General features: G+C 43.1%; 1 protein-coding gene across 2 annotated transcripts in view; it reads left to right on the top strand.

The window, feature by feature from the left end:
* Positions 1-18,199, top strand: part of Sec23ip (SEC23 interacting protein) — a 44,402-nt gene extending 26,203 nt beyond the window's left edge. For both annotated transcript variants that reach the window (XM_021167460.2, XM_085841268.1), the window contains exons 13-19: positions 3,556-3,753; positions 9,468-9,623; positions 9,980-10,082; positions 11,118-11,303; positions 11,880-12,042; positions 12,419-12,520; positions 16,330-18,199. In XM_021167460.2, coding sequence (XP_021023119.1) covers positions 3,556-3,753; positions 9,468-9,623; positions 9,980-10,082; positions 11,118-11,303; positions 11,880-12,042; positions 12,419-12,500 — 888 coding nt within the window. In that variant the 3' untranslated portion in view covers positions 12,501-12,520; positions 16,330-18,199. The remainder of the gene's footprint in view (positions 1-3,555; positions 3,754-9,467; positions 9,624-9,979; positions 10,083-11,117; positions 11,304-11,879; positions 12,043-12,418; positions 12,521-16,329) is intronic.
* The last annotated feature ends 3,507 nt before the right edge of the window (positions 18,200-21,706 follow it).

Raw genomic sequence — 21,706 nt, 5'->3', positions numbered from 1 at the left:
TGGCCGGCGCATATCCAGTGCTCTTTCTCACAGTGCACACGCACAGATGATGAGGTGGAAATAGGAGCAGGTCAGATGGTTAGACTGAATGTGAGGTAGTGTAGCCCGCCAGTTTAGCACATGGTCTTCTATTTGAGACGGTCCCATGTGTCCTCGGCTGGCCTGGGACTGACTCACTGTGTAGCTGAGGAGGACCTTGGCTTCTGACCCTCCTGAAGTTACCTTGCCAGTGTTGGGATTCCGATCATGTCTGTCCGACCATGCCTGGTTTAATGCATTTCTGGGGGTCAGACCTAGGGCTCTGTGCATGCTAGACAAGTAGTCTGCCACCTGAGTTACATTCTATAGTTTTTAAAAAATTAAAATTTAAAATATATTTCATAAGTCACATAAAATTTCATGAACTTGTATTTTCTGTAATGAGTAAACTTTTAAATATGCTCTATTCTGCTTTTATTTATTATTTATTTATTAATTTATTTTATTTATATTATATGAGTACATTGTCGCTATTTCCAAACACACCAGAAGAGGGCATTGGATCCCATTACGGATGGTTGTGAGCCACCATGTGGTTGCTGGGAATTGAACTCAGGACCTCTGAAAGAGCAGCCAGTGCTCTTAACCACTGAGCCGTCTCTCCAGTCCCTCTTTTTTGCTTTTAAAAATGATTATTTTCTGTCTTTTGCTGGGCCTTGCAAATTTTAAAGTTGAGAGTAATTATCAGCTATCTTGTTTCCCCCCCTGTACATTGAATTACATTTAAAAAAATTTATTTAATGTATATGAATACACTGTAGTTATCTTCAGGCACACCAGAAGAGGGCACTACAAATGGTTGTGAGCCACCATGTGGTTGCTGGGAATTAAAATCAGGACACAGAGAAACCCTGTCTCGAAAAACCAAAAAAAAAAAAAAAAAAAAAAATCAGGACCTCTGGAAGAGTACTCAGTGCTCTTAACTGCTGAGCCATCTCTCCAGCCCTGAATTGCATTTTGACTTTGATATCAGTAAGTCCCATGGTTCCGTATCTGAAGGAATGTGGCTAGAGAACCTGTGCAGGCCAGGGGAGTAACTCCAGAGCTCAGTTGGTACAGTTCTCATAGCAGAGGGCAGAGCTCGAGGCTGCGGGGAGAAATGTCAAAAGCAGTGATTGGAGTTTTTCAGTTGCCAAGAAAGATGATAGTGGTGTGAATTTGGGATGGAAAGAGAACTACTCAAGACGTTTTAAATAAAGCAGACTGTATTTGAGTAAGTGCTGAGAAACGCTACTAGACTATGAGGTGTCTTTCCTTTTCCTGTGTGGTAAATAAGTCATTCTCTAATTCCAGTTCACAGACAGCTTCCTCCTCTTCCCTGGGTTTCCCAGAGGGTAATCTCCACTCGCAGTCTTATCCAGAAGACAGAGTGATCTACTAGTGCTCTGATGAGCATGTTGGCCCAACACAGATCGTTTGAGGAGGATGCTGGGGTGCTTCTGTGCGTAGGCCCAGTTGGTTCTCCGTACACAGCAGAGAGGCCAGGCCCACGGCAAGAGGACTGAGGAGTGAAGTCTTCAGATTCTTTGCTTCATGTCCTCAGCTTTCTTCCGCAGTAAAAGATTAAAAAGTAGAAAAGTTCTTTGAAAACTCCCAGAACATGAATAATGATCTATAGTACAATCTCACTTTTTAAATTCAAATGTAACTGCTTTCAGATGAACCGTGAGACTTTGCCAGGCACTCTTTGCATTGATTGGTCGGCATTGTTCACAGGTGAATTGTTAACAGATGAAGATAATACTGTTTTAGTGGCTTTCTATCACTGAAAAAAATGGGACTAAAAGTAGCCAATGTGTTTTTTTTTTTTTTTTTTTTTTTTAGCAAGGATATCAAATATTCATGGTCTGGGTTCTTTCTCCTCTGTAAACCATCTTTGTCATTTTCATTTGAAAAGGAGTGGTTTGTAGGACTGGGAATATTACCAGTGCATGATTTCTTTCTTCTTTTAAAATTTGATGTGCATTGGTGTTTTTTGTCTAAATGTGTCTCTGTGAGGTTGTCAGATCCCCTGGAAATGGAATTACACAGTTCTAAGCTGCCACGTGGGTACTGAGAATTGAACCTGAGTCCTCTGAAAGAGCAGCCAGTGCTCTTTAACCACTGAGCCAGCTCTCCAGCCCCAGTGCATGGTTTCTTTAGGTAGCTCTCTTACCATTTAGAATATTGAACTCTCTGAATGTAGTAAAAGGTAATGCTGAGCGAGAAAGTAAATAGTAGCTGGAAGGACTCGTAGAGGTTTGATTTCAGGTTTCAGGTTGTGCCACAGACAAAGGATAATGAGGCTGTCCAACATCCCATGGTGGAGTGAGCGGCCGTGCTGCCGACCGACCGAGCTGTCTTTGACGTTATTGTCCTCCATATTAACTGGTTGGACTGCTTTCCTGTTTTGTTAGTATTTTGGAGTTAATCAATAGAAAAGAACATTTGGTCAGCTGTTGAATGTAGCTGCTGTTAATCAGAGACTAATCTAAACCCTTCCCAGCCTAGGGAGCAAGGGGCTCTGGCGTTGTGGATAGAGGTCCACTTGGATAAGTGCACCTTGGGACCCGAGTGCAGTCAGGGAGTACTTACAACCACTGCAAACAGGCTTTGTCTTACCAGCATTCGCATCGTTTTATATATTTGCCCCATAGTTTTGGCTGTTTGCTTTGTGAAAATACTTAGCTCTTGAAGTGTTGTGGGCCCAGCTAAGCACCTAAAGAAAGAAATAGAGTGTCTGTCTGTCTGCCTGTCTCTCATGCCACTGCTTCTTGCTGGCTCTTCCCTCTCAGTGAGTGCTTTGGGAATAAAGTTGTTAAAAACTGTTTCTGCCTAGACCATGTAGGTAGAGTCAGTAGAGAATTAGTTTTGTGTCCGCCCTCCTATACGGAAAAATTTTGAGATTTATGTTAGATTGAATATTAGCTGTTTTACTGTACTTTGTCTTTCATAATCTTTATTTTTCTAAGAATTGTACAGTTTATTATAGCTATCACAGCATGTCTTTCCTGATGATAGTATGTGTCTCTAAAAAAGTGTACTTTTTCTGAGAGTCTGGAGAGTTTGTTCAGCAGCTAACGGAACTTGCTGCTCTTGTAGAAAGAGCTAGACTAGGTTCTCGGCACCTGCATGGTGGCTGCAACTTGCCTTCGCTCCAGCTCCAAGGGATGCAGTGCCCTTTCAGGCCTTCGTGGTAACCAACATACACTTGGCACCCACTCCTACAGCAGTGTGTATACAGATACATATAAGGAAAAGTGACCTGGCTGTCCTGGAACTCACTCTGTAGACCAGGCTGTCTCGAACTCAGAAATCCACCTGCCTCTGTCTCCCAAGTGTGTGATGAAGGGTGTTCGCCACTATGCTGAACTCAAAAAATAAAAAATTTTTAAAAGTACCTTTTCCTAGTAATTCCAGTATTACTACTATGCCTAAATCAGTAAGAATTCCTTAATTGCGTGGCAGTATATCTCGTGATAGCTAAGGACTGGACTTCTCCTCAAGATCATCTTATACCGTTGTGGTGTTTTATAGGAGCAGAAAAAAGCAGCAGCAGAAAAGAAGGCAGCGCTGGCTGCTTTGACAAAAGGACAAGACGAGAGTGCTCCAAAAACTAAGGAAATGGCTTCTCCGTCTTCAGAATCAAACGAGTCCAAGAGGAAGCTCTCAGTTGGGGCTTACGTGTCTTCTGTACGGGTTGATTATGAATCTTTTGAAGTTGGCACAGGACAGGTGAGTTTGTTAATGAGGCTAGCATCTTAGGTTGGAAATGCACATTTATCATTTGCTGCCTATGTGTTTGGAAGTAGCTATGTAGAATGCATTTGGAGCTGCACACAGAAAACTGGTTTTCTCTTAGTAAACATTTTATGCTCTTTGGTAATGCTCAAGAGATGGCATGTATTCAGAGCATGTTATCTAAGTTCTGTAACTGACTTTAGTCTTTCCATTGTTGGTAATTTATAGCATTAAGTCTCATAACTGGTAACAGCACAGAGGGCCGGAGTTATAAAGTCATGCTCAGAACATGCACATTTCCTTGAGGAATTGGCGTGCTCTTATTTTATGCGTATGAGTATTTTTCTTGCATGTGTACATGTGTGCCATTTTTGTGCCTTGAAGGTCAGAAAAGGGCTTTGGATCCTACAGGAATTACAGATGGTTGTGAGCCACTATGTGGTTCTGGGAACAAACTCGGGTTCTTTGTAAGAATATCTGGGTTGTTTTCTTCCCTTCCCCTTCCCCTTCCCCTTGCCTTTCCCCTTGCCCTTCCCCTTCCCCCACACAATGCATTAAAAAAAGAGAGAGAAGATATCAAACATCTCAAGTGCTCAAAGAAATGTGATACCATTTTACCATTTTCCTTGAAAGGTGATCAGAGACATAAATGAAATACAAAAAAAGAAAGGAATTCAATTTATGTTTAAAAATAGCTTCTTTAGAACAAAGTTGTAAAAGTATAGTATATATGTATAGGCTGGAGAGATGGCTCAGCAGTTAAAAATGTTTGATACAGGCTGGGCATGGTGACACATGCCTTTACTCCCAGGACTCAATGGCAGGCAGATTTCTGTAATTTCGAGGCCAGCCTGGTCTACAAATCGAGTCTAAGATGCAGAGAAGCCCTGTAGGGAAAGGGAAAAGGGGGAGAGGGGGAGAGGGGGGAAAGGGGGCCGGCAAGCTTCAGGGGTGCTCCTGCCTCCACCTCCAGCACTGGGCTTCCACGCATGTACCACCACACCTGCCATGATGTAGGTTTTAGGGATTAAGCTCAGGTTCTTATATTTAAAAGTGGTATTTCCTTATTAAACCACCCAAGCCTCACTTGTATTTCTTCCGAGATCAGAGGAGGTCAGGTGCATTCAGGGTGATATGGCCGTAGACGTCACTTGTATTTAAGGCATTTTTTTCACCATAAGGTGTTGAAGTTAGGCCACAGTTTTGCTTCCCAGGCCCATGCTCCCAGAAATAAGATTCAGACTCAAACTATATTTACAAATACCTTGGCTTTATTTAATAGCTAGGCTCTAAAAAATAGCTAGGCTCTATTCTGACTAGATGGTAACCAAAGACAGCCATTTATTTTAACCTACCTTCTGTTGTGTGGCTGCTTCCCTGTGCTCAGCTACCGTGCGCCCGTCTCTTCATCTCCTCACCTCTTCTTGGGCTCCTCTCCCTGTCTCCTCCTCCTCTCAGAATTCTTTCTCCTACAGATATCCCATTTTATTTCCTGCCTGAGACATAGACTATAGGCTCTTTAATTGATGTGAGGCATCCATACTATACACAAGATGATCGCTCTCTACAATAAGGTACTGGGTTTATCCTATTTCTATAGAATTATTCACTTCTTCACAAAAATTATCTCCAGCTGACATGACTTTATATGCCTATAATCTCTGCACTTTGAAGGCTAAGGCAGGAAGTTGCACATTCCAGCCCAGTGTGGGCTATATTTAAGGCTATTTAAGGTCAGCTTGAGCTGCACAGTTAGAACATAACTTTAAAGAGAAAAAAAAAAAAAGACATCTTTATATATTAAGGATGTTTAGCGTCTTGTCATATAAGTTGTAAATGTTTGTTTTACACATTGTGATTTTTGTTTTTAAGTTTGTTTTTTCTCATGGTGGAGTAAAACTGTTTGTTTGTTTGTTTGAGGCAGGGTTTCTCTGTATAGTCCTGGCTGTCCTGGAACTTGCTCTGTAGACCAGGCTGGTCTTGAACTCAGAGATCTGACTGCCTCTGCCTCCTGAGTGGTGTGGTTAAAGGTATGTGTAAAGATATATTTAGTATCCTGATTTAGTTGTTGTTTCTAAGGGTTACTGCCTCTGTCTGCTAACCTCGTCCTAGTCCGGGAAGCTTCTAGCCTAGGCCTAAGCAATCTAATCTAGGCCTAGAACGTTTCCAGCCTCTGACTTCTGAATAAGCTCACCCTTTCTAGCTCTTTGAACTCTGGCTGGTTCAACTTAGCTGTTCTGGCTCAAAATTCCTCTCCATGCTAACTGATTCAGACTGGCTTCTCTTAGCTTCCCACTGAATTGCTCTGCTTGGCCTCATGCTAAGTTTGGCAATATGTTCTAATCTTCTGACTCCTTATTCTCTGGCTCATCCTGTCATCACTTCAACCTGTGTCTGTATAGGTGTCCCAGTAAATCTGAGCCCCCTTCTCACTACTCTCTCTTAAAGTCACCTCTCTCCTCTGTACTAGTGTGAGTTGGGTATATTCTTTTTTTTCTCATTTTAATTATGCTTTATAAATTCTTTGCATAACCTAGAATTTCTGAATTATATTAAAAAATGCAAAACACTAACAAAGATAAAGTGCTCAACAAAAGAAGATATGATAAACTAAATAAGAAAGAACTTTGTTTCTAACAAAGTAGTTATATAAAGGATATTTAGAAACTATAGCCAGATGAACTTTCCTCCCTCGAGAATGTAACCCACAAAACAGCGTTATTTTTTAGGAGTGGATACCTAACACACAGCAATAACGGGCACTCAAGGGCGCCATCCATTTAGAGCCTTGGAAGAGTCCAGTATTTGCAAATAATGAGAATCCCTTGAGGGGCTGGCTTTCAATTACATGCATATTACTAGCCTCGCCTTGGCAAAGACTTGAACCACAGGAGAAATCCACTCCTCCTCCACCTCCTCAGAGGAGCTGAGGAGGGCAATGCCTCGCTATGGCCTGTGTGTGTACAGATGACTGGAGAAGTCTAGTTAAAAGGCAACCTTTTGGGGGAGAGGTGATGTTTTAGATTTGTGTGCGTGTATTACCACCAAAACCAGGGCTGACGATGCTCTTAGCATTCGGAAGTTATCAGAATTTTTTTTTTTGTTTGTTTTTCAAGACAGGGTTTCTCTGTATAGCCCTGGCTGTCCTGGAACTCACTTTGTAGACCAGGCTGGCCTCGAACTCAGAAATCCGCCTGCCTCTGCCTCCCAAGTGCTGGGATTAAAGGCGTGCGCCACCACCGCCCGGCCAGAATTTTTAGAAAGACTTTTTTTTTTTTTTTGGTTTTTCGAGACAGGGTTTCTCTGTATAGCTCTGGCTGTCCTGGAACTCACTTTGTAGACCAGGCTGGCCTCGAACTCAGAAATCCTGCCTGCCTCTGCCTCCCGAGTGCTGGGATTAAAGGCGTGCGCCACCACGCCCTGCGAAAGACTCTTTGTATGTATAAAAAATAACAATGAGATAAAAAGTGTCTCTTGGTAATCTTTCAAAATTGACTGCACAAAACTCAGAAACTTTAGAAACTAAATCCCTGGAATTAATTTTGCTTCCATAAAGGAAATACATTAGTTTAGAAATGGCTAACTATTAGGATGTGTCACAAACAGTTTTATCAGTATCAGTTATTAGAAAAATGTGAGTTGGGTATATTCTATTCTGTCAAATCTTTCTCTGATTTGTCAGGGTAAGGTACTTCCTTCTACAAAGTAACTTTACCTACATTGTTTGGGATTAAAGGTGTGTACTAAGGCTGAGCCACACCACAACTAGAAACAGGTTTTTCCAGTAAACAACACAATCTCAGGGTTCACAGTATGATCAGATATCCTGCAACAGATATGTACCACTACTGCCCAGCTTAAAAACCATTGACTTTTCAAAGATAAAGGCAAAGATAAATGCTATGAAGTGTAGACTCTTCTTATGAAGTGTAGAGCGCAGCCTAGCAGTGTATATAAAAGGAATGTTGGATTTGAAATTACACACCTACATCTACATAGTGTCACTGGCTGACTGCACTTCGGGTGAGGTATGTCACCTCTCAGATGTTCCCTGGTTTTACCCGTGAAGTGACTGTGATGGGTGGATCTCTGTTCTTGGATTATGCCATTCATTATTCTTTGTTCCCAAAACACCAATGAAAGGTGTTTAAAATCCTATTTTTAATGATGGTTCTTAAACGCTTTAACCTCCCTTGTAGCCCACCACCCACCAGAAGTAGTGGAAAAGAAAGGATATGGGGGAAGTGGACCTGTTTAGAAAGGTTCTTTGGAGCAATTCCCTCTGTGTTGTCAGGAAATCGGCAGTTCAGTTCACGGGTTATCAGGCAGCAGTAGCTCAATCCACTCATAAGCACTTTACGGATACACCAGCCGTCCAGTTCGGTAGAGTCAGGTTAGCAGCAGTGGTGACATGACAGCCAGGCCTCAACCTCAGCTTGAGTCAGCAGGAGGGACCAACAGGAACACCAGGAGAAGTTCTAGACTGTGCCTCTCTCAGGGAAGTGAAGATCAGTGAAGACGGGAGACCCACAAGTGTTGCACAGCTAGCTGTACCAGCAAGCCAAGCAAGCTCCCTCTCTGTCACTCTGTGGAGGCCTATTTATGCCCTCCAAACATCACACGTCCTCCGTGTGCCTTGCCCCAGCATGTGCATCCAATCAGCCTGAGTCTTTGGAAACAGCAACAAACTGCAGCACACCACCAGGAGATTTTTGGTGTGTTTCTCTCTATGGCGTCCCGCAGCTCAACTATGCAGTGTAAGGCAGACCAATGCATGCGTGTTGTCAGCAAAGAATCTTTCATCACATGTCCTTTCACGTGCTTGCTTTAGCAGAACATCCTCTCTCCTGTGTCTGCTTCAGCGCAACCTTCCTTCATGAGTCTGCCTTAGCCTCTCACACCTGTGTCCACTTTAATGAAACATTCCTTCACGTGTGCCCCAGCAAAACGCCATCAACAACTTTCCAAAGAACCCTAAGTTTCTTCATACCAACATGACAAAAAGACATTTTCCTGCCCCTGAAGTAGAGTGAAAAGGAAGACTTCATAAACATAGTGTGCTTTCCTTGAGAGACTCCATGCAAACTATCTCAGATATGCTCCTTCATCCAAATCCTTTTTCTGACAGGAAATTTGCCTTAAATGGAATTTTTTTTTTTTTCTTTTTGAGACAGAATCTGTGTATCCTGGCTGGTTTCTAAGTCACTGCATCCAAGGGTGACCCTGTGCTTGCTTATTCTCCTGCCTCTAGCTCTTTAAGGCGAAGATAGAATGGTAATAGAAGTAACAGAGACTACTGAAGATTAGAACTCTTTGTGCTGATAAGTGCTTTCTGTGGCCTTGGGCTCCATTATACTGAGTTTAGCACTGTGAAAACCTCCATGTTATAATACTAGCAGAGGCAAAAGACGTCGTGAAACTTGACCAAGTGTAGGAGCAGGCCCGGCGGGCCTGCAGGTTCTGCAGTTTGAGGCATAGGTACTGCCGTGCTTCTGTGCTGTGTTTATTATCTCAGAAGTGGAGCAGAATGCCACAGACTCTGAAGTTTTAATGAGACATGCTTACCTTCTTCAGCTCACAGCAGCCACCTCTGAGAGGCCTCTGTGTTTGGATGCTTGGGAGCCAGTGCAGAGCCAAGAACATTGAAAAATTCAAAGGGTTTTGTATATGTGTCTGTGGTAATAGTTTCTTATTGTGTTTTTTCCTAGGTTTCTGTTGCTTACAGCTCGTTAGACTTTGAACCGGAAATTTTCTTTGCCCTGGGCTCTCCGATCGGCATGCTTCTCACTATTCGAGGTGTGGCTAGGATTCATGAGAACTACCGCCTCCCTACCTGTAAAGGTTTCTTCAATATCTACCATCCGGTGAGTTACTTCGCACTTTACAAAGATGAGAGTTCTGTCCTCTTCATCCGGATAGATTGCTAGGTTCTTACTTGAAATTAATAGCAGTCATGATTTGCAAGGCTCAGCTTCCGTCCTAAGAGTCTGATGACACTTCGGTAAGTGTTTGTACCAGAAAGCTTTTACTCAAAGGAGAAACATGTTTGTTGCTTTGCTTGCAAAGTAATTTCACCTACAAATCACAAATCTTATAGTAGCCAGTAGCTGAGGAAGGTGTGGAAATGTCACTCTCTGGCTGGCCAAGTGGCCGTGTGCGTCCCTGACTGTGGCTGTAACTTGAAGTAAGTAATTGACGGTGCCTGCTTCTCTTCCTTCAGCTCGATCCGGTGGCGTACAGATTAGAGCCTATGATTGCTCCAGATTTGGACTTAAAAGCTGTTCTCATTCCACATCACAAAGGCAGAAAGAGACTTCACTTAGGTAAGAAGAGAAGCCTTACTGCAGAACAGGCAGAAGGTTAGGGGTTCAAGGTTGTTCCTGGCTGCAAAATGAGTTAAAGGCACTGAGTCACGTCAAAACTATCCAGTAATCTGTAGTGAATCATGAACATTTAAACAACTTATGTGTGATGTCTTTTGTGTGTGGGCCCGTGCATGCCACTGTGCATATGTGGAGATAAGAAGACAGACAGCTTTAAGAAACCAATTCTCTCAACAGAGCCCTGGCTGTCCTGGAACTCACTCTGTAGACCAGGCTGGCCTTGAATTCAGAAATCCACCTGCCTCTGCCTCCCAAGTGCTGGGATTAAAGGCGTGCGCCACCACTGCCCGGCTTAAGAGGACAGCTTTAAGGAACCAGTTCTCTCTACAGGGCCTTGGCTGTCCTAGAACTCAGTATGCAGACCAGGCCTGGCCATGAACTTACAAGAGATCTATCCACCTGCCTTTCCCTCCTGAGTGCTGGGATTTAAAGATTATATGCCCAGCTGTTACAGACCTGTCTTAAGAATTCCAGTAAAAACTTATAGGATGATGTGTATGTTATGGTGTTTGAACCTCTTTTTTAAAAAAAAATTGTAGGTTTGGAACAGATCAAATTGCTAAGAAGAAATGGGTTCAGTGGCACATCCTGTAATCTTAGTGCTCAGGAACCTGAGACATGAGGGTCACCCTAAGCTTGAGGCTCCAAGACCATGTGTCAGAAAACAAACAAACAAAAGCCAGGCATGCAAGTGCATACTTATAATTTTAGTACTTGAAAGCTGAAGCAGGAAGATTTCAATTTTAAGCCCAGCCCTACATAGTGAGACCCTATCTCAAAAAATCTCAACCCCAAGTCAACATTTTTTCCTATTGTGGGTTCTTGGTTCCAGGAAGCTCCCTAATGATAGTTAAGGTGGGAGGAGGGGGGGGGGAGGAGGGGAGCCTTGCTTCTCTGGGGACGTGGTTAACTTTAATTTCTGGAGCATAGCATGTCGTGGCTAAGTAACCTGGGGTATCATGTGAATCTGTTCAGAGTTGAAAGAGAGCCTTTCTCGAATGGGATCCGATCTGAAGCAGGGCTTTATCAGCTCTCTGAAAAGTGCTTGGCAGACACTCAACGAATTCGCGCGTGCTCACACCTCTACTACTCAGCTGCAAGAAGAATTGGAGAAGGTGGCCAACCAAATCAAAGAGGAAGAGGAAAAGCAAGTAGTTGAAGGTAAACGGGATACTGGAAGCATTTCCCAGGCAGACTGCCCAAAGAGCATAATGCTTGGGAGGTTTTCTTTCCAGACAGATTGTGTCAGATAGGATGGACCCCTTCTGTAAAGGGGACGGAGTCCTGACATCCTGCAGTGTCAGATGCAGCTGCTAATTAAGTTTTATCTGCTATTTCTTGGCTTTTAGCTGCAATTTTAAGGTTTTATTTAGATTGTTCAGGCTGGGGTGGAATATGAGTTGAGAGCTCAGTTTGTATTCAGGCTTGGTAAAGACTCTGGGAGGTTCCGTCCTTCTGCTCCTGCTGAGCTCTGTTCTTCGGCTTTGCATGCAAGTTCAGGTCACTGTGCTTCGTGACATTCAGAGTCTACTTCTGTGTCTTTTTTCCCTGCCATTGCATGATCTCTTACCCCTTCCCAGCTTCTGTCAGCTGTTGATTCTCTCTCCTCTCTCTTGGGGAACCAGCCCCTCTTTCCCTGTTCTCTGGAGGAATGGGGGGTGAACACAGAGGGTCAGCTAAAGTCAGAGGGTAATGAGTAAATGATTGACTTTGATATGGAAATGGTTTAAATTCTAGCTGAAAAGATTGTTGAAAGTCCAGAGCTTTCCAAGGATGAGGACTATTTAGGAAAGGTTGGAATGTTAAATGGAGGCCGCCGGATTGATTATGTTCTTCAAGAAAAGCCAATCGAGAGCTTCAATGAGTATCTCTTCGCTCTTCAGAGTCACCTCTGCTATTGGTAAGTATTCTTCTCTTTGATTGGCTTTAACTCGTACAGTGTTTTCACTGTGGTGAAAGTCTTTGACTTAATAAATCCTACCCGCTGACCTCACACGGTCAGAAGCGTTTCCCCTTTAAGGTTTTGTTTCACATTCAGAGTGGAGATGCTAAGGAGGACTTGGTTAGCAGTTTACATCTCTGACTCATTAACCTCTCTAAAAGCTGCATGGAATGAGTTATCCACAAGGTGGCAGTGTGCCATTGCTTTTGCACAGTGTGCAGAGACCATTGTTGCTTACACACTGTGTTTGTAGGGGTGTCTTTCATAGCTGGAGTGTGAGCCCATTAAAAGGCATCCTTCCATACACTTTTAAGTCTTGTTTTCTTTCTGACAGGGAATCTGAAGATACTGCCCTCTTGTTACTTAAAGAAATTTATCGAACAATGAACATTAGTCCAGAGCAGCCCCAGCATTGAGCAGACTTGCATTTTACAGGGTGAGTTAATCCTTATTAAATGTGTACCATGCTAATGTTTGTGTTGTTGGAATTTTGGGGTCGCTTTGTGATTGTCAGATGATAGAGGGAAATCAGGTCATCTCTTGGGATTTTAGACTCAATGGGCTCAAGTGGAAGCTCAAGGACACTTGTACTAGTGTTTAAAAGAAAAAAGTCCCAGCTGGGCAGTAGTGGTGCACTAACATTTCAGCACCCAGGAGGCAGAGGCAGGTAGATCTCTGTGAGTTCAAGGCTAGCCTGGTCTACAGATTGAGTTCCCAGGATAGCCAGGACTACATAAAGAAATCCTGTCTCAAAAAACCACACACACAAAGAAAGAGTCTCAGGGTAGGCCAGCTGAAAGAGGAGAAGAAGAGAAGGGAACAAGGCCATTTAAGCTGGCACAGAAGTCAGATACATGGTAGACAGCCGGTGGGGGGGGGAGAGAAGCTATAGGAAGGATGCTCCAAAATGCCAGGGAGACGTATGCTTCAGCTCTGGCCAGGATCTAAAAGAAAGAGACAGGAAAAGGAAAAATTGTGCCTTTCAAACTCAGGCCTAAGAAGGGTAGAGACCCAGCCAGATTTCATGATGCCTCGAAGAGGGGTAAAAGGCAGGGTAGAATTCTGGGAAGGGAAGAAGGTGCAGTTTCTTATTAAAAGGAAAACTGTTCTGGCAATCTTGTTAGCATGGCCTAAGGCAAACCCACCCTCATAGGGATCGTCTGTTGGCCAGGTGCTTACACTTTCCCAGGCCAGAAACCTGTTCTTGACCAGGAGTTTTCTTATAATAGCCCTTATTACACTTGGGTTCTGAGGTCTCTGGTGGGAAGTGGTTCTTTGTTACTGTTACAGTTGCACCATTTAAATTCAAAATAGTGCTTGATAATGAGGAAAGAAGTGGGTTTGTAACATACATCTTATTGAAGGTTTTCCAGAGCCAGCTGTAGGTATGTCTGTAATTCCAGAACTCGGGAGTCGGAGTCAGAGGGTCTCAGTTTAAGGCAATCTCAGTGTGGGCAATGCTCTGAGATACTGCATAAACAAATAGACAACTTAAAAATCTAAGTAGGATTTGGGTTCTCTTTTTGACTCTCCTTCCCTCTCCTCCCCCCCCCCCCTTTCTTTCTCTCTCTTCTTTCTTTTTCTTTCAAGACAAGGTTTCTCTGGAACTCATTCTGTAGATCAGGTTGGCCTTGAACTCACAGAGATCTGCTTGCCTCTGCCTCCTGAGTGCTGGGATTAAAGGGCTGTGTCACCACCACCCGGTTTATTTTTGGTTTCTTTTTTTTTTTTTTTTTTTTGGTTTTTCGAGACAGGGTTTCTCTGTGTAGTCGTGGCTGTCCTGGAACTCACTCTGTAGCCCAGGCTGGCCTCGAACTCAGAAATCCATCTGCCTCTGCCTTCCGAGTGCTGGGATTAAAGGCGTGCGCCACCACGCCCGGCTTGGTTTCTTTTAAAAATAGATTTCAAGGCATGGCAAATAGGGATTCTTTTGACTGTAGGTCCCACAACTCAGTTCCTTGATTTCCCATCTGTAACAGGAAGGGTCCTCTGTTGAGTGATATCACAGGCACTCAGGATTCATTTCTGTACTGCCGAATAGCCATAAGAAAGACTTCCTGTACTCCAGACATCATGTCCCTATTCATGTCATGAATGCAGGAGACAGTATCTATTATATGTGTCCCTTTAACTAGAAAAGCAAAGGCATGCTTTATGTGTTAGTAGATGCCAATAATCTCAGTCGTTGAGTGGATGAGGCAGAAGAATTCTGAATGTGAGCCCAGCTATGTAGCGCCCCAGACCAATGCTATGTCCAAACAGTGGCTTAACCTGTTGATGGAGGTCTGTGTTTCGTGCCCCATGCAGCCCCTGGTCTGTATGAAGATTGTAAAGGCAATGTTTAAGTGCTGCTGATCTTGATAGAGAAAACACATAGGGAAGATGGCTAGGCTAGGTCTGTGATAAGTGATCCAGTCTGCAAGTGTGAGCCATACTGTGTGGTCTTGATTGTCTTCCTGAGACACCAGGTACCTGTTTTCCTTAATAGGCTATGAAGTACTTAATTAAAACAAAAACAAAAACAGCCAGATGTGGAAGCCCATACTTTTTATTCTAATTCTCAGGCAGGTAAAGATCAATGCCAGCCTGCAGAGAACGAACGGTGTGTGTGGAGTAGTGATTGCTGAGGCTCTGGTTTGCCCTGTGGCGGGGTCCAGTGGGGCTGTCACACTGTTCAGCAAATACCTCATGTACTTGGGAGCGATTTTCTCAAACATTTATTTTAGATTTATATTTATGTATGTGTGCCTGAGTGTGTGTGAGAGTGTGTGTGTGTGTGTGTGTGTGTGTGTGTGTGTGCTGCTTGCATCCAGGAGCTGACAGAGGCCTGACAAAGGTGTTGGCTCCCCTGTAGCTGGAAATACAGGTGGTTGTGAGAGCCTGACTTGGGTGCCGGGACTAGAACTGTGTCTTTCTGCAAGAGCAGCAAGTGCTTTTAGTGGCTGATCCATCTGCATGCCCCAGCATTTCTTTCCTTATATATTTCATCCTGTTTGCTGTCTTCTAGCCTATCCTTGCTATGTCAGATAGTATGTGGTTTTACCACTTGAGCCTACACCCATGTATGCGTTGGGGTGTACATTTATATAGACATATTTATAGGACCAGAGACTGAACATAGTGCCTTGTGTATGTTGTGCCGCTACACGCTTAGCCTTGTTTACAATTTTTGTATCTTTATAAATGAATTTTATATACATGTGGCTCAACTATTTTACTTAGTTATTTTACAGCTTTTAAATGAACATTTATTGTTTATATTAGATGTATGTGTGTGCCATGCATGGTGTGTATGTGGAAGCCAGAGGACAGCCAGCTGGAGTAGACTTTCTTTACAGCATGGGGTCCTGGGACTTGAACTCAGGTTGTAAAATTGGGTCGTGAGCGCCTTTGCCCACTCTGAACCATCTCGGCCCCTTTTGAGCAAGTTTCCTGCTCTGCATCTCATAGTTTTATTTATTAATAATTTATTAATTTATCCTCCGTTGTTGAGTATGAGGTGATTATCTGCCTTCCCAGATTTCACTGCTATATCATTTTGACTTTAGCTTTATACATAATTTTGACATGTAGCTTTATGGTTTTTTTGCCTGTTTCTAACTTGAGATAAATCCCTGAGTATCACTGTCTAGAATATTACACATTTTGAAAGCTCTGATGTCGTATGGTTCAGTTGCATTCTAGAGAGACCCCTTAGTTTTCACATGTAATGTTATGTAAATTGCCAGATTTTCTGACCCCTTGTCAACACTAGTTGTTACTTTTTTGAATTTTTGTCAATTAATCACCAAAAATTATCGACTCATCATTTTGGTTATATTTCCATCACTAGTGAGCTCCCCTCCCCTCCCCTCCCCTTCCCTCCCTTCCCCTTTCAGTCAATTGCCTCTTTTTGCATTTTTCTGGAGGTATGGGGTAGGGAGGGACTTTGTTCGGTGTGTAGACCATGTATATCTGGCTAGTCTTGAACTCAGAGATCTGCCTGCTTCTGCCCAGGGCCTGTATTAAAGGTGTGCACCACCACACCCAGCTTTGTTGTGCTTCTTCACCTCACTGAACTGGTCTTTGGCACAAGCCTCACACTTCCCCAACCCATGCCCACCCCAGCCCTTTGGAAGATGTGTGTGTCTGAAGACTTGTGCTTGAAGTCTGGTCTCTGGCAGTTGCCTGCAGTATTGGTTAGTAAGGTTGAGAGTTTGTGAAATTTACTGAGGAGTTTTAAAAAAGATTCTCTTGTCTTTACAGGAAGTTCCAGCATGAGTATCACTGCTGAGAGGCTCCTTGGTGGCTGATCCGTCTTTGTATCTATGATGGATGACAGAAAAGTGACTCAGCAACAATTGCTAGCGTGGACTTCTCAGATGTAGGGATTTGTTTTTAAAACAGAACAGAAAGATGCTGAAAAAAAAAATCAGTTCCGTATTTGAACAGTGTAGAAGAAAAACTACAACCATAAAATGATGCTGTGGGAAATTCTCAGATCTTTATAATTATATAGTTATCTAAATTGTGTCCTAATGAAGAGATATTTGTAGCATGCAAATGGTTATTTCTATTTCTTAAAACTATTGTCAATGGGCTATTAAACTTATATTTTTCTTTGTATTAATGCACTGTTATTTTTATCTGGGCTTCTTGTGAAACTATAGTAACATGATTTTTAAGAAATTTAGGCTAGGCATGGTATCACAGGCCTTTAATCTCAGCACTCAAGAAGCAAAGGCAGGTGGATCTCTGTGAGCTCGAGGTCAGCGTAGTCCATATAGCAAGTTTCAGGACAGTCAGGACTACATAGGAGACTATCTCGAAAACAAAAAGAAAAGAAACTTGTGCTGTCCTTTAAATGTGGATTGATCGGAGCTGGAGCTGCCCTGGTGTGGAGTTGCTCCTGCTTGTGACAAGGCCTCCTCATCCCAAGCTGATGTCAGCCTTTATGAAGCCGAATGCCATCGCCGAGAGCCTAGCTGCAGAAGTGAAGCCCTTTTTACTTTCCAGGACTCTTGTGATGATCTGACCTCTCCTGGTGTGTGCACATCCCCTGGGAGGTGAGCAAATAACAGGCTTTCACAGTGAGTCGAGCTTTCTGAGCCAGCACTCAGTGCCTGAGGTGCAATACCGTGAGAAGCAGAGTGGAAGGCCTGTGGCGTTGGTTCAACCTTACTTGCAGCGGTGTGTTTGAGAGGATGCAGAGCTGCCCGAAGACTGCTCTGCAGCACCCTTGGTTAACTATAAACTCAGCCTCTAAATAGATCCCAGCAGACATTGGGGATGCTGGTCTCCTTCTTTCGTTACATAGCAGGAACATTTGATGTCATTTACATAGTTCTCATGGAACATGGAATTTTTTTGAAAGCAACATATAATACACATTTTTGTGTATGTGTTCTACCTGGTGTGAATAAAACAATAACATTGATTCTCTTTTTAAAGCTGCAAACTGTTGTCTCTCCCTGTTTCCTTGTCAACCTGTAGCCTCCAAGTAGTTAATTCATAACCAGATGGATTTACGACAGGAAGATTTAGAGCAGTGTTCTCAACCTGTGGAGCGGCCCAGTAGAAAAATGGCAGTTATGACGTAGCAACAAAATAATTTTATATTTGGGTGTCACCACAACATGGGAGCTAACTGAATTAAAGGGCTGCAGGATTAGGCAAGTTGAGAACCAATGATTTAGAGCTTCCCTTCTTCCGAGGCAGCAGATTCCACTCATGTCTTTGTCTACCTGAGGACACAACAGTAAATGCCTATTATTCCAGTAAATTCCCCTCCTGGGAAGCACAGAGCCGAATGCCATCGCCGAGAGCCTAGCTGCAGAAGTGAAGCCCTTTTTACTTTCCAGGACTCTTGTGATGATCTGACCTCTCCTGGTGTGTGCACATCCCCTGGGAGGTGAGCAAATAACAGGCTTTCACAGTGAGTCGAGCTTTCCAGTAAATTCCCCTCCTGGGAAGCACAGAGTGGGTTCTGGTTCCCTTTGGCCTTCGTTTCTCTACACCATAACACTGACTGCTTACTTACCTTCCGTATGAGTTCCAGTACTGTCAGAATAAGGGGAAATAGCAGTTCTTGGTGTGTATTTTAATAAAATCTGTTTAGCTTTTTCAACTTTAACAAGTTTGAGTTGTATCATTCTGCTTGTGTCTTATGGATCTTGGGCAGGGAAGGGGCATTTGGAGCAAGCAGTCCATGCCACTGAATGCCCCTTGTTTCCACTTAATCTCAATAGTTGGGGGGCATAAAATAGAATGTTTTGGTGAATTTGTCTTTAGACATATTTTTCTATCACTATTGCCTCCCCCTTCCCAAGACATTATCTCATGTAGCCCAGGCTGGCCTTAACCTAGATTTGTATTTGAGGGTGATCTCGCACCTCTGATTCCCCTGCCTCTTCCAAATGTTGGGATTTCAGGTTTGTGTCTCCATGCCGGGTTTATACAGTCTCGAGTTATCAAACCTAAGGCCTGATGACACTGGACAAACACTGAACCAGCCTCCATACATCTTAGCCCCATCTGTGGTTTCTGTGTCCTGATATTAGCATAGTGTTTACATTGAGCCTCAGAGTCTTGCCATTGAATAAGGACCTTATCAATGACTAGGGGAATTTCAAAAATGAGAAGTGTAAAGTCAGTGTAAAACACTTGGAAGAGACCTTGGAGGATCTCCCACTTGAATGGTTTGCAAACAGGAATTCACATCTAACCTTTTCCAAAGTTATCCCTTGAAAAGAGTTTTGCTTAGGAAGACTGCCTAGGTGCTCATGAAAACGGAAGCAGCAATTTGCAAATACTTGTTTTTTTTTTTAATGGATATTAAAGCCTTATATTAATGAAAATCCTCTAATACTTTTTCTGAACAAGATACAACTATTTCTATAAATACCCTTTGAATTGGAGTGGAGGACCATATACAAGATGTTCTATTTGTCCTTAGGGTATAGGAAGTATTAAATACTATAGAAAGTATTTTATATGTGTGGAATACACACACACACACACACACACACATATATTTAAGTGTCCATTGAGTCTCTATCTTGGTTGCTGTGACTGTTTCCTCTATTCCTGTATGTGCATATGTGTGTGTGATGGAGTTTTACTTACCCATAATGAATAAAATGTTTTTTATTATCCATCCATCCAGGATGCAACTAGAAGCCATTCACTGTGCTAAGTGAAACAAGCCAGACTTGGATAAATATTACATGCTCTCTTCTATAGGCAGAATCTAGAATTTAAAAAGTAGGAGTTGGGGCTGGTTTTGCAGAGGACCATAATTCAGTTCCCAGCGTATATACTAGGTGGTTCACAACCACCTGTTTCTCCATCTCCATGGGATCCAGTGCCCTCTTGTGATCTCTGAGGGCAGCTGCACTCACATGATCATACCTGCACATAGACATACATAACAAAAATGAATCTTAAAAAACAAGAGGACAAGGACAATGGGGAGGAGGAGGAAGAAGAGGAAGAGGACAAGGGTGCACATGATTGAAGTACATAGCGCTGCAACAAAGCCCAGTATTTTGTACTTTGCTAATAACGTCTTCAAAGGGGCTGGGGAGATGACTTTATCCTTAAAGTGTTTGCTGTGCAAGCCTGAGGATTTGACTCTGATCCCTGTCACTCACATAAAACCTAGACATGATGCTTGGAATTCCAGCACTGGGGAGGCAGAGACAGGCAGAGACCAGGATAGCCCAGCTGGTGAGTCCCAAGTGGCAGTGAGAGATCCTGCCTCAAAAAACAAGGTGGGTGGCATTTATGAGGAAGGATATCAGAATCTGACCTTGGCCTCCACATGCATGCTCATGCACACACATCTAGTGTAGGAAGTGTCCCTAGCCTGTGTCCCCAGCCCTGAGCTCTTAGTAGTCACTGCTGAAGGTTGGCTCTCTATTCTTGCTTAACCCCTGCTTCCTCTGCTCCTGATCGTCACAATAAACGCCATTCTTCTTTCAGGGCCTCTGCTTCAGTTCTTGACTCTAGGTTCCTTCCCTGACCTCTATAATGGACGTAAACTTTTAAGCTGAATAAACCCCTTCCTCCAAAGTTGTTCTTGGGTGTGTTGTTTTAATCTAAAATAGAAATCCTAACTACGGCAGGAGTTGGGGCATGATGGGATTTGAGGCCCCTCAGTGAGAGGGAATACATGCTGGGCTCTGTACTTCTTTCTGGTCCTATGACCAGGGATATCACTGTCCCTAGACAGGATTCCTACTGATGTTTTGCCAGATGGACATGTTGTTCGTTAAACTGCCTTCTAAATATCTATACTTATACCCACAGACTAGTGTAACTGTTGGCTTTGGTCAGACGAGCCTAAAGAAACCTCTTCAGCATTGGCCATCACTCTACATAGGGACTCATGACTAGTCAGAGGGCAGAAAAAAGAGGTTGCTTGGTGTTTGACCCCCAAATAGGATATCTCTATCACTCCCTCTGAGACCCAGTGATCATCACAAAATGGGCTAAAAGGGCTGTGGGAAGGGAAGGTTGGGAGGAATATGTGGGTACTGTCTCATGGGCATGGCATAGCTGTTGCAGTCTTGAATACACAGCAACTTCAACTGCCTGCATGAGGCATGGGTGGGGAATGAGTGGGAGAGGAGGAGACCTTGTAGGAAGTAGGAGTTAGGAGAGAACGAGAAAGTGCAGTGTGTGTGTGTGTATGGAATTACATTGTGATATAAAAATTATTTTTAAATTAAAAATTTATTTAAAATTTTTGTTAGTTCTTTGAGAATTTTGTAAAATGTTTTGATCATACTGACCCCTCTCCAAATTCCTCTCAGATCCGTGTCTCTTTCCCTGCCCACCCAGTTTTCTGATCTCTAGCTCCACTCCCCGCCCCCGTTTCATACCATCGCATCCAATGTATGCTGCTCATACATTCTCGGTTGCGTGGCCCTCCACTGTCAGTTTACCATGGTCAACACTCTTAAAGAAAAAGGACTCACTCTCTTCCAGGAGCTTTTAATTGCCAAACTTTTAAAACTGATTAAATAAAATTTAAAAAAGAGTTATCTCTTTTTAAAAAACAACCAAAGGCATGCATGTAGCCGGATATGGCAGTATTCACCTTTACTCTCAGCGCTTAGGAATCAGAGGCAAGAGGATTTCTGTGAGTTTGAATTCAGCCTTGTCTAAAGAGCAAGGTCCAGGACAGTTAAGACTATACAGTGAAACCCTGTGTCAAAAACAGACAATAAAAACACTGTTCATATTGGTACCTAAAAATAAAGGCAGAAAATGTTCAGTGGTTAAATATGAGTCTGGGAAGATGGGGCTAGAGAAATGTCTCAGCAGTTAAGAGCACTTGTCATTGTTATAGAAGACCTGGGTTCGATTCCTAACAACCGTAGAGTGGGTGATAACTATCCATGACTCCAGTATCAAGGGATCTGATGTTCTCTTCTGATCTCTGTGGGTACCAGGTAGTCACATGATATATTTATCTACATGTGTCAAAACACTCAAATCTAAAAAAAAAAAGTTTGGAGAGTGTACTGGCTATTTTTGTGTCAACTTGACACAGCTGGAGTTATCACAGAGAAAGGAGCTTCAGTTGAGGAAATGCCTCCATGAGATCCAACTGTAAGGCATTTTCTCAATTAGTGAT

The sequence above is a fragment of the Mus caroli genome, unplaced genomic scaffold, assembly GCF_978045245.1.
Source record: "Mus caroli unplaced genomic scaffold, Mus_caroli_1 scaffold_8, whole genome shotgun sequence".
NCBI lineage: Eukaryota > Metazoa > Chordata > Mammalia > Rodentia > Muridae > Mus > Mus caroli.
The sequence above is the reverse complement of the archived record's forward strand: the minus strand, read 5'-3'. Positions and strand labels throughout refer to the sequence as shown.